Source organism: Odontomachus brunneus, unplaced genomic scaffold (assembly GCF_010583005.1).
Source record: "Odontomachus brunneus isolate Ranch 3 - 2012 unplaced genomic scaffold, Obru_v1 Obru_scaffold_048, whole genome shotgun sequence".
Lineage (NCBI taxonomy): Eukaryota > Metazoa > Arthropoda > Insecta > Hymenoptera > Formicidae > Odontomachus > Odontomachus brunneus.
Window position 1 is genome coordinate 1,094,316 of NW_022639498.1, and position 14,397 is coordinate 1,108,712.

Sequence of the window (14,397 nt, forward strand, 5' to 3'; positions counted from 1 at the left end):
ATGGTTATATATGATCATATATAATTATATATGTCGACATTGAAAAGAATACTATTGTGAAGATACAATTGAAGTAAATGCTTATGTTTATGATAGCCCATGATATCGACGTTTAATCGAATTAAATTTTCCTTTTTTCATTGGACAATTTTCGTTTTATATATGAACATATATAATTAGATATGATCATATATAAGGTCATATATATGGACAAAATTCATATATAATCATATATAATTATATATATTTATATATAATTAGATATAATTTTTTTTTCCCGGGTACTCTCTTTTTCTGCTTCAAATCGAATGATTTAAGTCCGAATAGATTAAAGTATCATTCGAATAAACAAAAATCGTAGAGTGGTTCTATAAGCGGAACATTCGAATAAACAAAAACCGTAAGGTGATTCTATAAGTGGAACAGAAAATCACGATGACGTTAAACTGACGAGAAAATGATCAAATCATTATTGAAAAGTAAGTATTAGCTATTTTCTCATCATTTTGACGTCGTTCCGCCTGAGTTATCAGTTGTCGAGTTCGTTCTCGGATACCTCGTTATACTCGATAATATTTCCCAGTAGTAACTATCAGGATTATGCCAAAGATTTCAAGATTATAACTACGTGGACTGTTTATGTATTTTCTACATGATATATACGTGGTTGTTTATGTAGATAATGTAAATTATATAGAAATATTGCTGATTATATCCCATACATTCTGAAAATATTCCAAATTATCATAGGTTTTCAAACGCAATCTCACAAATATTCCAGTAGGTAGACTACGGATTATTTCAATAGGATGTCGTAATATTATCTCACGATATCTAAATATCTTGCCATGTCTCTTTGCATAGGATATCTTATTTTAAAAAATTTTTGATAACGAGAAAAATAGGCGTAAATTTCTTCATAATTATTATGAATTGTTTCATATGTTTTTTTCATTATGTCATTTGTGTTTTTAAAATTAACTTATCATTTATTGCTTATTCTAATTTATCAGTAATTTATCAGTTTAGTTACAAATTGACAAGCACTCATAGTTTCATAGCACTCACTGATTCGTTAATATATCGATTGTATCGATATCTATTGTGTTTCGATTGTTGTTATGTTTTAACACTTACGAACAAGTATTACATTACAATGTCTCTCTTTAAACTAATATAAAAATATATTACTAGCATAATTTCTCTAGAAAGATATTGTCAGAACTCATTACCAGTTCCTGTTTAATTATTGATATCGCAACAGCGACCGTGGGTAAAGAAAGGGTTGGTGACTTCTTCGAGATTGAATCTATCCATCAAAAGGGATTCAAAAAGGCAGAAAAAATTGCGATAACGTAAAAATGATGTTAAAATAACGAGAAAATGACTAACAACTTACTTTCAACCACGATTCGATTGTTTTCTTGTCATTTTGATGTCATCGTGGTTTCCTGTTCTACTTGTGGATATATTGTGTATATTGTGTACAATATATACAGTGGTGTGCAAAAGTTCTTGACCAAATTCATTTTTGGCAATATATTATGAATAGAAAGAGCAAGTGATTTAAAACTACAAGTAGATATAATGATAAAATATACAGATATTATGTACCATATATGTGTGTATATATGAAAATATATCTAAAAGGTGAATATATATTATATTTATAGGGGAATATACATTTATATCCACAATCTCTGATGAAAGTTCGGTTGTTTGTGTTATGTGCAGAGGTTGGTCACATAATTTCTGCGCTGACGTTGATGAAGAAGATGAAAATGTGCGTATCTGTACTCACTGCGGGTTAGATTAAATGTACCGTGACTTTACTTCGTATCATTTCCTATTTTACCTCGATAATAAGGCAAAACGGGAATTTTGTCTTGTTCTTATTATTGTTGAAAAATTCTTATCATTTTTTGAAAAATTGTCATTATTTAAAAACTTACTGTTGATTTTTCAAAGATTGTTTAATTATTTAATGAGGAAGAGTATAAGGATTGTTTTTGTTTCGTTAATTTTTTTAAATAAATATTTTTATTTTCTACAATTATTTTTCTTAACTATCCCACTTTCCCCTATACTTCAAATATTTTTTAGGAATATACTGAATGAATACAATAAATAGCTTTTCTTATTATTATTAAGAATAACTTTTTAATAAGAAGAGTTTTATCGTTTTATAAGAAAAGTATTGTTAATAAATAATTATAAATAATTAAACATGCAATAATACATTTTCATATGTTGCATATTTTCATGAATCACTTTTAAAAACATTTTCAAAATCAACAATTAGGAAATAAACACAAATTTTGTGAAATACCCCATTTTGCATAGAAAGTATATTTAGGATAATTTACATTCTCAATAAAACAATAATTTCATTTTTTAAAACTATTTTTTCATAGCAAAACTTGTGTTTTTCTTATAATAAGTAGTTCAAAGAATATTTTGATGCAAAAATCCAAGTTAATTAATTTATTTTTAATATGTTTATGTATGAAACTTATTTAAATCTTACAGTTTTCATCATGCCCCGGGTTCCCCTATTGAGGGGAAATTTATTATTGAATTGAAAAATGTAACTAGTTGCAAGTAGAGATACATAAAACGTGCCTAGTACTTAAATACATGTAACTAGATACTTTACATAGACGTATAAGGTATTAGAATTGAACGCGCCTGGCTTTATTAATTATATTTAATCCAAATATTATTCAGGGAGATAACGGAGAAAGATACGATAAGTCCAGGCTGTGAAAAATGCGAGCAAAGAAAGCGAGAACGTTAACGTAGGGCCGTGATGTCGCCCAAAGGCTCACGCCCTAAGATCGTGCATCGAGAGCAGGTAACGCGCGCGTTCTCGTCGGTAAAACGGAGTAGGAAGTAGAGACGGACGCGAGCGCTCCCTTCGGCTTCGTTCGCGAATGGTCGGCCGTCCTCGCGTCACCATCTACACTCACCTTCTCTCTCTCCCTTTCTCGCCCCCTACTCGCGCGACGTTAGGAAATAGAGGGGAGCGTTCCAGTGCTAGTAGGCTCAATTGTTGGTGAACAGTCATTGAGAGCGGTCGGGTGCAGTGTGCTTCGAACGGGAATCAAGAGCACGCGCTCTCAGCGCTTGCTTGTGATCGGTGCAACGGAGCAGAGCGTGTAACGTTCTTTCTCCGCCGCGAGAAGCGATTGTCGCCTTGAATTTGAGTGTCGCGCGCGTGCGTACGCCGGGCGGCGAACCCGCGTGAAACGCGCGGCGAGTCATCCCGGACGATTCGGCTCGGTCGGTCGGTTGGTCCCTTCTTCACATGGAGATGTGTTTCGCGGCCGTAATCTCGTGCGACAAGTGACGCCGATTTTCTGTGCTGCGCTGCGAGAGAAAACGCAAACGCGATCGAAGTGAGTGAGGAAAAGAAGTCGGGGAGAGAGAGAAAGAAAGAAAGAAAGAAAGAAAAAAAGAAAGAAAGAAAGAAAGAAAGAAAGAAAGGAAGAAAGAAAGAGCGATTACGAGAAAACGTGACTCGCGCTCGTGGACTCTATCAAGTGTGTGTGCGCCCATCTCTGGGATCTCTAAACGTCGTTGTCGTCTCGGTGCGAGCATTTCCCGTTTAATTTCGGTATCTTCCTGCACGCGTTGACAGACCACAAGCTGTGGCCATGACCGCGGACAGTCTGTTCGAGCCGACCAGCATCCCGGGGCACCTCGCTCCCACGCCGGAGAGACTGGAGAGACTTCTATCGAAGCAGACCCTCGAGGAGCTCTACGAGGTCGAGGAACAGCCTTTCGCACGGTAAGCCACGATTCCACATCTCGTGACGCGCGGCTCGTTCCTGTCTCTATCTCTCTCTTTTTCTCTCTCCCCTCTCTATCGCGTCCCTTCGCCACATTTCCTCCCGTGAACTCGCCACTCTCTTTTCCTCCGCTTGTCTTTGTCTTCGATTGTAACCTAAGGAGGCTAGGCCGCTTCCGACCAGCGCGACTCCGGTGACCTCTCGAGGTCGATCTCAACCTCTTCCGCGCGCTCGATGCTTATCAATGTTTACTCTCGCGCGGATCTCGCTGCGACGAACGCGAATGGATTCCTTTTTCTCTCTCCATGCGAGCAATTTCATATGTCGGTGTTTGTCGTAATGAGTGCGTGATATTTGGTTCATTAGGTCAAATATTTACTTGTCATTAGCAAGTCGTGAAATAATATATCGCACGTCACCTGCGTGTGAGAAAATTAATATCGATACCACCATTTTAACTTGATTAAATTATCTCAAGAGTAAATGATTCGAATGCTTTTGGAAAAGCTACGGCAGCAGGCCAAGACAGATAAACATAAAAGAAGAGATAACACGTCGCTGATAAAGAAAAAGATTGCGTTTCACGAAACTGTGTGAGAATCTACGGGATTTGTCTGAAAGAAAACGTTCGGTAATTGGCCATTTCCGGACTGTTCCGTGCACGACAAAATCAATTATAATTGTATCGATAAAATATCTGAATGTGGTAAATTATAGGGAGGCTACATAGAAAGTCGATGGTGGGTACGCACGTACCTAGGAGAAAGGTCGATAAGAAAAATACATCTTATTTCTACACGAGAATATGTTCGACGCGATGTCATGCGTAGACTTCGCGATGTCGCGAGCGATCAATGATCAGAGATTAATACAAAGTGGAGCAGCGAAGATCGCAGAAAACGGAGCACGCGGTTCTCTCGAGCACGATCGTGTCGTACTCTCGTTTCTCGCGTATTCCATTCAAAACGTCACGACGAAGTATAGGTATAGGTACACACACAAGAATCGCAGAAATTTTCATTAGACAAATATATTCTATAAGGATTTAGTTCGTAAAAAAGCGTAAGATAAATGCCCCAATAACTAAACTAATAAGAATGTAGTTTTGCATTTTTATTAAAAAGTAATTAGTGAAATTACGAAAGAACTAACTTTTATATAAAATTTTGGTTTATCAACGATCGAGAAATAATAGGAAATAAAATAATAAATATCAATTATAATTTTAATGAAAGATATATTAGATAATGTCGGTTGTACAAGTAATTGAACTGAAAAATGATTCATGTTTTAATTACTGAACAATGCAGATTTAGTAATGTCGAATAATCATTAAATAATATTATAAATTGGAGCATAAGAGAGAAAGGAAATATCTTGTAACGAAATTTCAAAAAATTTTTTTAGAGATTAAATATAAATATACTTTTAATGTTTCAATCATTGGGATAAAGTTCATTTATTGGGACATTTACCTTATCCGTAAGCGAACTGTGTTTTCGTGCGTCACGCGCAACACACAAAAGACGCGGTTTAATGCTATTGTGCGAACGAGCTCGAGTACGATCTGTCTTTGAAGATGATAGATGTGCTAGGTATAACGCGAGAAATGCGGGTAATTAGTATCTCGTGACACACGCGCGTGTCCCGATGCGATTACTCGGGAGTTTAAATCAAAGTGCGAAATCAAAAGATTTTGTAATATATTGTCCCGCGTATGTATGTATGCACGTGCATGCGAGTGGAAAGGGGAAGATTATTTATTATAAAAATGTACACACACACAAGAAAGAATATAATATCACGCACAATGCTGTTCATGAAAGCATATAATTTCTTAAATTGTGAATTATTCACTTAATCGTAGGTCTTATGAAATACCATTAACGAGTTGTTCAAGCGTAATTTAGGCTTCATAGCGCAGCGTAAAGAGTTAATGTACCAAATAATATACGAACTATTGTTGGATCTTAATTGACCGACACGATTAATTGCGAGGAAAATTTATGTATACAGAGTGTCCGATGATAAGTGGAGAAATGTTCCTGTACGTGTATAGATTAGGGTCAAACTGTATACAAAATTTCTCTACCATTTTACAAACAACCGTGTAAAATTTTGAATTATTAATTAAAGATGATTGGCGAATGGTCGCGCGCTATGTGGTGCAAGGTGTGACGGCAAGTATGATTTCCATTGTGTGCTTGTACATTACGTCAGATTGAACGAGAAAGTCCTTTACCATTTTACAAAAATAATAAGCACATCGATTTTTGAGTTATTAATTGGACAAGATCGGTGAATGATTGCGCGCAATTTTTCATCAATCTTCTTCAATTTATAAAAGATAAACGTGCTTATTTGTAAAATGATAAAATACTTTGTGTTCAGTTTAAGCTAATCTATACATGTACACACGAGTATCATTTTCATTTCTTATCAGACACCTTGTATTATATACATGATATACATAGGTATTTCTTATATATTTTAGGATATTAAAGGATTTTTTATGAGAAATAGGTAAATATCGTAAGGTCTTTGATACTTTCATTTTGAAAAAAGTGAACGAATTTTGTAACATTGTTGCATTTATAGCTATATGTTATTCATATAAAAAAAGAAGACTGGTAATTATTACTAATCAATATATTTAGAGTTACAGAATTTAAGTAATTATTGAATAATTAAACTAAATATGATAATATATATTATAACCAAATACATAATAGATTTGATGTATGAAGATCTTTTAATTACAGTCGAATGAACTAAACATTTTAGTAATAGTTACCAAATATTTAGCACATTTGTTACAAGTATTTGATGACTATTATCAGATATTTAGTAGGTGTTATGAAATTATTTAATTCTGTTTCACGAAATATTAGATAACCATTTATATTTATCTTATTAAAGCAACGAAATATTTGGTGAATGTGCGATCTGTGGAAAATTAATAAAAAGACAGAAAAGAGAAAACGTGAGGGAAAGAGGATATCAACTACATCTGTATTAATACATATCACATATCAATATTTGTTACATATTAACTGTTGTGTTGTTTTCAATATTTGCTAATAAGTACTATGGACATGTTTCTTGAAAATTATAAGTACATATAATAAGTATGAGTACAAAGATATCGTCACAATTTGGGGGAGCTTTAGGATTCACCAGTTCGATCACGAAGCAAAACATCGGTCTGAGCGGGTCTGAAAAAGAGTGAATATCGCTACGGAATTGAATGAAACCGGACGGAATTTCACGTATGAAGTAATAAAAAGCATCGATAATGAAAAACTAAAATCTGATATCTTATAAAGTAGTTTAAATAGAGAAAGAACGATAAGAGCTTTTCGCATTAACCATTTCTTGATCATGTTTGTTCCTGAGCGTGACTTTTGTTGTCAGCAAAACAATAACAATCTTAATAGAATCCTTGCAAAAAATCTTAGAAGATTTACGTCGTATAGTGAATAAGTGTTATCGGATAACATAGTAAATACTTCAAAATGTTCGTAGCAATTTTAAACAAAGACTTTTTATAATTGTAATAATTAGAGGTTGGTAGACGGTACTTTGAACATTTTATTTGAGAGATTATTTAAAATAGAAAGAAATATTAAAATAGAAAGAAATATTAAAATAAATCTTTTTAAATTGTAAATTTTCAATTTTTCGTACTCAAAGTTTTCAAATGCGATTTAAAAAAAAATATGAATTCAGATTAAAAAAAATGAACGCCGTTGTAAAGAGAATTAAAATAGCTTTGAAATAATATATTATTTGACCGTTTATTGCTATTTAAGATTTTTGGGGAGTAGCTATCCCAATTAAGGGGATGAAGTGATAGTTAAATTTATCATAATCATACTCTTGAAAACAATATTGACATGTATCGGCATTTTTGAAAAAAATCTATTGATTACAGAATAATCGAGATGAAAAGTTTTCGTTGACGGACCTGTGTATAAAGAGAAATATGTTCATTTGCGTCTATCTTGCTCTCTCGTCTCCTCTTATCTTCTTCTCTCTTTTGTCCTTTTATTTTCCACTGATGGTTCGCACATTCGCAAGCTTTCTCGCATAATCATATTAAAATAGTTCGTGATAATACTATCTAAAAGTTAATTATTAATATATTATATAGTTTTGACTATGTCCGTGTTATGTGACAACGTCGCATTTATCAGACTGTTATAGAACGGGCGATGTAAACTGCACATTTGACTACCTTCGTATATAATGTTGCCAGATCTGCATAAGTTAGCTGTCATATTCTTCAGCCGCACTATAAGAAATTATACTTTACGTATATTCCTTCGAAACTAGACGATCAAAGATCTTACACTTTTGTAATATTTTTACAAATCTCTTTTATTATCTTGTTTTTCATTAAATCCGTAAAAGTAATTTGAACGCTACAATTAGAAACATGTTATAAAAAGTCGTTTTTATATCTGCAATATATATATGTAAAAAGTGCCCAATTTTGACTCCCATTATTTCAATTTCGGTATAGTCAATCTTTTTTTAATTGCACATGTGGGTAGATTACACACACATACATACATACACATGTGGTATTTATATTAATATACTATTAAAATTTTACAAGATTCCTAAAAAAATGGACTTACGGATGAACTATTTTAAATCACGTGCGTCGATGAAAATGTATGCATTACAGACCAATTTCGCTATTTTACATATGCCCGCGCTTTTTTTTAGCAATACCGCTGAATACTAGTACTAATTCTTCCTGCGGTAGATTGTTAGTTAGATTATATTTGTAAACGTAAGTAGGGCGGTGAAAACAAAACAGAGAGGACAATCTAAATAACATAAAAAGAAAATAATCAAAACGGTTTGAATACAATTGTTATTTTATATAAATTATATAAAAGCCTTTAGCAGTCAAACTAGTAGATATTCGTTTATTAGAGTAATTATATAATAGCGTTGCAATTTCCGTACCTGTTAAACATCTTCAAGCCGCGTCCTGGCTAAACAGTTCTCCCAGCCACGTCTTTTCTAACTCACGTCCTAACGTCTCATTGACTCCTCATGCCTCGACGGTTCATCTTGAATAGCCGCTTGACTTGCAGACGTTCTAACGGCTAATTTCAAACTTTCTCGTCTGTTTTCCTTCGTTCGACCATTAAACGGTATCTGCTTTCTGACAAGAGCGTCAAATATAAATATGATTTTTAAAATATTGTTCACAAGTGTAACTTCTAATGGGAAGTGTATGGTGTGTGCAACGCCGATGTCTCAACTTGTCGGCACTCTGTCGAGAGAATTCTAGCTTTGCTTTTAAAGATTTTTAACAGTAATGCTAATTTCACACTGCGTCTCACTTTATCTTACTGGAATTCCCTTTCAATTTTCGTTGCCAAATATTAATAGCTTTATAACTCTATAAAAATTTTAGCAAGTGCTCTACTCGTTAAATGTAAAAAAAAAGCAAATCAATAACAGCACAACTTCGTAAACATTATATTACATTATATTACAATTATATTACATCAATGGCAACACATTTGCATGTATTTAGATGAGAGATTGGTTTACTTTGTAGAGAGAGTTCCGTTTATTTTAAATAAGTTTCTCTATAATTCTTAGTATATTTACGCATTTTTACGAGAGTTCTAATGTTCTAACCAACGTTGTATAACTATAAATGCTTTATGTACGATTCGACGACATCATATTTGTGTATATCGGATTATGATGTTGTCAGATTTTGGAGAATACTGTGTATTTCAAGAGAGTTCCCTCATAATTCTGGAGATATTTATGTATGTTTTTTTCACGAATTTCAATAATTAAGAATGCCGAAGTTACAAATAAATAACTTCAAAGATAAGAAATTATAATATGTAACGTAGCTTTTATGTATATGTGCTTATTGCAGATAGTGATGCAAAACATATATTTAAGTAATATTACTTATAACGTTTTCGGTTGCATCGTGAATCTTTCTCAATTTCAAGAAATCGTTGCGATCCTGCGCGGTCGGTCTGCCGGTCGCCTACGGCGACAGCTCGGATTTCTTCCAGACAAAGCGCGACATTTCTCGAGATGGTTACCAATGTTTGCGGAAAGAAATGGAATACGTCGCGATCGCGAGCATTCAGCGAGGGAAAAAGAGTGATATCACAGTGGAAAATAAACAGGAGGAAGATTAACCGCGCGCAGGAATTCTCACAGCGCGCTACATTGTCGCGTCTTTCGCATTTGATCGCTCGGCTGTGTAATGGATGACCGTTGGTAGTGTCGGGTCACGGATGCGGACTCTGTGCGAGGAACTGTGCGAGCGAAAAACTCGAATGAAACGAGTGACGCGCGGGGGAAAATCCGAGGTTCAAGATTAATCGCGATAGCGCTAATTAACGATTAACCGATGGCGCACATAAATCCTGCGTGACATGCGCTCCGGGAGAGGGCAAGACGAAGGGGCGGGGAGCGTTGGAAATCCGACACCCGTAAATATTCGATGAACTTTAACGCGTCAGGTAGATATAATATCCTGATAATTGCCAAGCCGGCCATTGGATAGATATTTTATTTACGACTTCGCGCACACACAGCGACAAATAGAAATCGCGCATCCTTTCTAAATCGTATATTTTTCGTGCGTCTGGCGTATTATTTTTGCACGCACTCTCTCGTAATCGCAAGCGGCATCTCTGCGAATCGTCTTGCGTTTAAGTCGAACCGTTCGTCCGGCAATTTTTGCAATTCGCGAAAGCTACGTGTGGAGCGAGAGCGGCGGCTTCCTTCGCCTCTCATGGTACGTTATAACGCTTCTTAACGACCGGACGCACCCGAGACCTTCCTGAATGGCGTTAAGCACCGCTGAGATTTATGCAACCGTCAATCACAGCGCGCGCGCGCGCGCGCGCGCATGCGCGTCGTGACGACGACGTCCGCGGGGAAAAGTATCGGATAATAATCGCTGCGCGGCTCTGCCGAACACCTGCCCCTTTCTGGAGTTTCTCACGGGATTCGCCGAGCGCGGACGCGAGAGCGTAAATAATTTCATAATGCGAACGATTATCATTTGGACGTCCGTGCGCTCGAATGGGAGCGTACCGCGCTCTCGCTTCCATCGTGTGTTTCGCCTTCGCGAGCGCGCCAAGTCATCGCGTATTCCCTCGGCAAGCCTCGCGATGCGTCTTCATGCGCGCGGCGGATTTCTGCGTCTGGATTTTTGCAACTGTCGGGAACTTAAGCGATAAGCGGGGAGAAAGAGATGGACAATTTTGTATCCCGAGAGCGTGGACGGCCGCACCACGAGGAAATCTTAATCTCCGACCGGTGTGCGATACCAGCACGACTTTGTAACGCAAGATACTTGAAAGTTCAATGGAAGAAAAAAGAGAGAGAGAGAGGGAGATTTCATTATACAGGCTTCATTGTACAGGGTATCTGACGCAAGACATAAGATCGTGTGTGCAAAATGTTAGGAGTGCTCATGCTCAGGTTGACGTGCTCCTCTACCTTCACACATGATTTCGTACGTTTTTGCGTCAGACACTCTATACATACTAAAGTGTTCGACAATTCGTTATGCAGTCGCGGTGTATAGGTAGAGCTCATCAAACCGAACATAAAATTCCTCTGCCATTTTGCAAATAATCATGTAAAATATTGAGTTATTAGTTAAAGATGATTGGTAAATGATCACGCGCGATATAATAAATATGGTTACCTCTGCCGTTGTGTGTTTATGCATTAGGTCTAGTTAAACTATTTTGCGAATAACCACGTAGATTTTTATTAAATAATTTACGTAGTTGTTTGTGAAATAGTAAATGAGCTGTAGTGACGTTGTTTATCGTTGTATACTTATACATTAGATCAAGCTGATAAAAAAGTCCTTTATCAAGTGACCACATAAATTTTTAGACATTAAAGAAGATTTGTGCATTATTGCCTACAATCCTGTAACAATTTTTTTTTGTTAATAATTAAAAACCTATATAGTTATTTGCAAAATGATAAAAGGCTTTTTTGTTTAATTTGATCTAATATACAAACATATAACAGCACACAGCTTATCTACCATATCATGCATGATCATTTACCAATCTTCTTTAATTAATATCTCTATTATTGCGAATATCGCAAAACGGTAAAGACTTTTTTGTTTGCTTTGATCCTATGTTTATACTACGTTTCCACAAAAATTGCGGAGCAGAGTTTGGGACATCTTGTATACTATATATGCATATATGTATATGTACTATATATGCATACATATATATAGGGGAGATGAGGGACAGTTGGGATAATTTTGACACTTTACTTTTTGTAGCCTGTTTTTCAAAATTTTACAAAACAATTGAGATTTATTCCTTAGAGTACTCTGAAGTGATTTATATATATATATATATTTTTTTTAAATGATGTAACTTTTTTCATGAATAAGGAATTATATCGTTTAGTTAAATTTTATCCCAATTCTCCCCCTTACCAGAGAGTGATGGGACAGATGGTAAGGAGACTTTGGATAATAATAACAAAAATAATTATAATTTAATAATTAAAGCTTATTTATTATTTTTAACATAAACTTCCAAATTTATGATGATTACACTTTACCATGAATCATATTTAACTTAAATTAACTTAAATTGTACTAAAATTAAAAATCCTTTATTAAAAGACTTAATTAAGACTTAACATTTGATAATAATAATATTAAAATTAGCATAATAGGTTATACAATTGTGATAGAGATATTTCGATATTAGAAACGTTCTAATTCTCTCTACTTGGGATATTCCAACTCTCCCTTGTCGTTCTTTTTACATTAAAACGATAGCAAACATATTAAGGTTATTAGATTGAAGTTATGTTATGTTTGCAAAACTTAAGAACTGTTTATTAGAATGTATTGATTGAAATTCTTATAAAATGCAACTATCAAAAGAGATATCACAAATATTAAACAAGGAAAATAATTATTTTTGATAGTTAAAAATGATTTTACTTACTTCTAATTAAATTTAAGCTCTTTATAAACTGGTTAACAAAATATTTATATACTTCACATAGAAGGGCCTCAATTGTGTTTTGGACCGAAAGTATTGTACCAACTGTTAGAAGGAAAATAACACTGTCCTGACTCTCCCCTGGTATCAACTCTCTCTCATCTCCCTTATATAGAGTATCCGAAACCTTTCTTGACACAAATCGTAGGAAAGTAGAACGGATTAAACGAAACAGAAAAGTCAAATACCATTTTGCGAAATTCGCGATAATTTTCGAGGAATTAATTATTTTGTCTGAACAAATTAGCGCTCAGGCCGGCGCGCGATCATGCTACACGCGAATCGCGGTTCACTGCGTCCCTCCGCCCATAGCTACGATGTGTCTCGTAGCCATAGTTACTATAGTTACAAGATACAGCGTAGCTATAGGCGGAGGGACGCAGCGAGCGGCGATTCGCGTGTATGACGATCGCGCGCCGGCCCAAGCGCTAATTTGCTGAGACAAAATAATTAATTACTCGAAAATTATTGCGAATTTCGCAAAATAGTATTTGACTTTTCTGTTCCGTTTAATTCTACTTCTCTACGATATGTGTCAAGAAAAGTTTCGGACACCATGTATAGTGTGTATATGAGTATTTTTTGTTCACTATGAAAGACGCGAAATGAATAGAAGACGATTGCTTAAGATCACGGCGTTCAAAGTTCAACACGTTAACTGCAAGCATATATCGCGAAATACGCACGTTGAATTATTATACGTGCTGAGACAGATAAAAGCAGCCGCACGCGGAAAGCTCACGACACGTACAATGCTCGCGCTTATACACTCGTTTTGATATGGCGATGTCACGTATCGTCCTCGGTGAATTTAGAGAGAGAAGAAGAGAGAGAGACACAATCGCGAGCGTGGTCCCGGTATCGGCCACGATATTAAATAAATAAAGTCGTATCGATTTTCCATCGCACCCACTCCACATTCTCTTACTCCCTCGTTCGCTCGTTTGTTGGTTCGTTCGCTTCGCCACTTCCTCGATCGATCGTTCGTTCGCTCGCTCGCTCGCTCGCTCGCTCGGTCTCTTGCTCACACGTTATTGCCGATCGTGTGAGTACGTACGTGCGATTGGACTTAAACAAGTCGCGCAGATGTTTATTTCGCCGCCGGGCGTTTGCGACATCGCCTGCTCGTTGTAAGCCCGCCGTAGCCTGGTGTACAAATTATCGCGTGCCGTGGAATGCGCGGCTCTTCGTTTCGACGGAGAAAAAAGAAATTTCGCGTTGCGCAACAGAGCCCCTTCTCGGCTCGCTCGCGGAAATCGCGCTCGATTCTCGCTGCTCACTCCCGTCAGGATACTCGATTTCTGCGTGAGCTCTTTTTTTCTCCCTTCGTTAGCCGGCTGCCAGATGCACAGTCAGTACGGAGCGTCGTCGTACAGTAAACCGGCGATAAGCTAAGCGGGGCCCCGGCATATTGCTTCAGCCGCGCGCCACGAATCGTCAAGTCGACGCCATAAACGTCGAGCGCGACGGAACCTCGGTGTAAATATTACGGCTATATCGGCCTAGAGAGCGTTAGTCGCGAGTGTAAATAAACCCACTGC

General features: G+C 36.2%; 1 protein-coding gene across 1 annotated transcript in view; it reads left to right on the forward strand.

The window, feature by feature from the left end:
• The first annotated feature begins 3,062 nt into the window (after positions 1-3,062).
• LOC116844917 (death-associated protein kinase related-like) overlaps positions 3,063-14,397 on the forward strand; it is a 294,374-nt gene continuing 283,039 nt past the window's right edge. Inside the window, exon 1 of the mRNA XM_032817053.1 lies at positions 3,063-3,790. Coding sequence (XP_032672944.1) covers positions 3,657-3,790 — 134 coding nt within the window. The 5' untranslated portion in view covers positions 3,063-3,656. The remainder of the gene's footprint in view (positions 3,791-14,397) is intronic.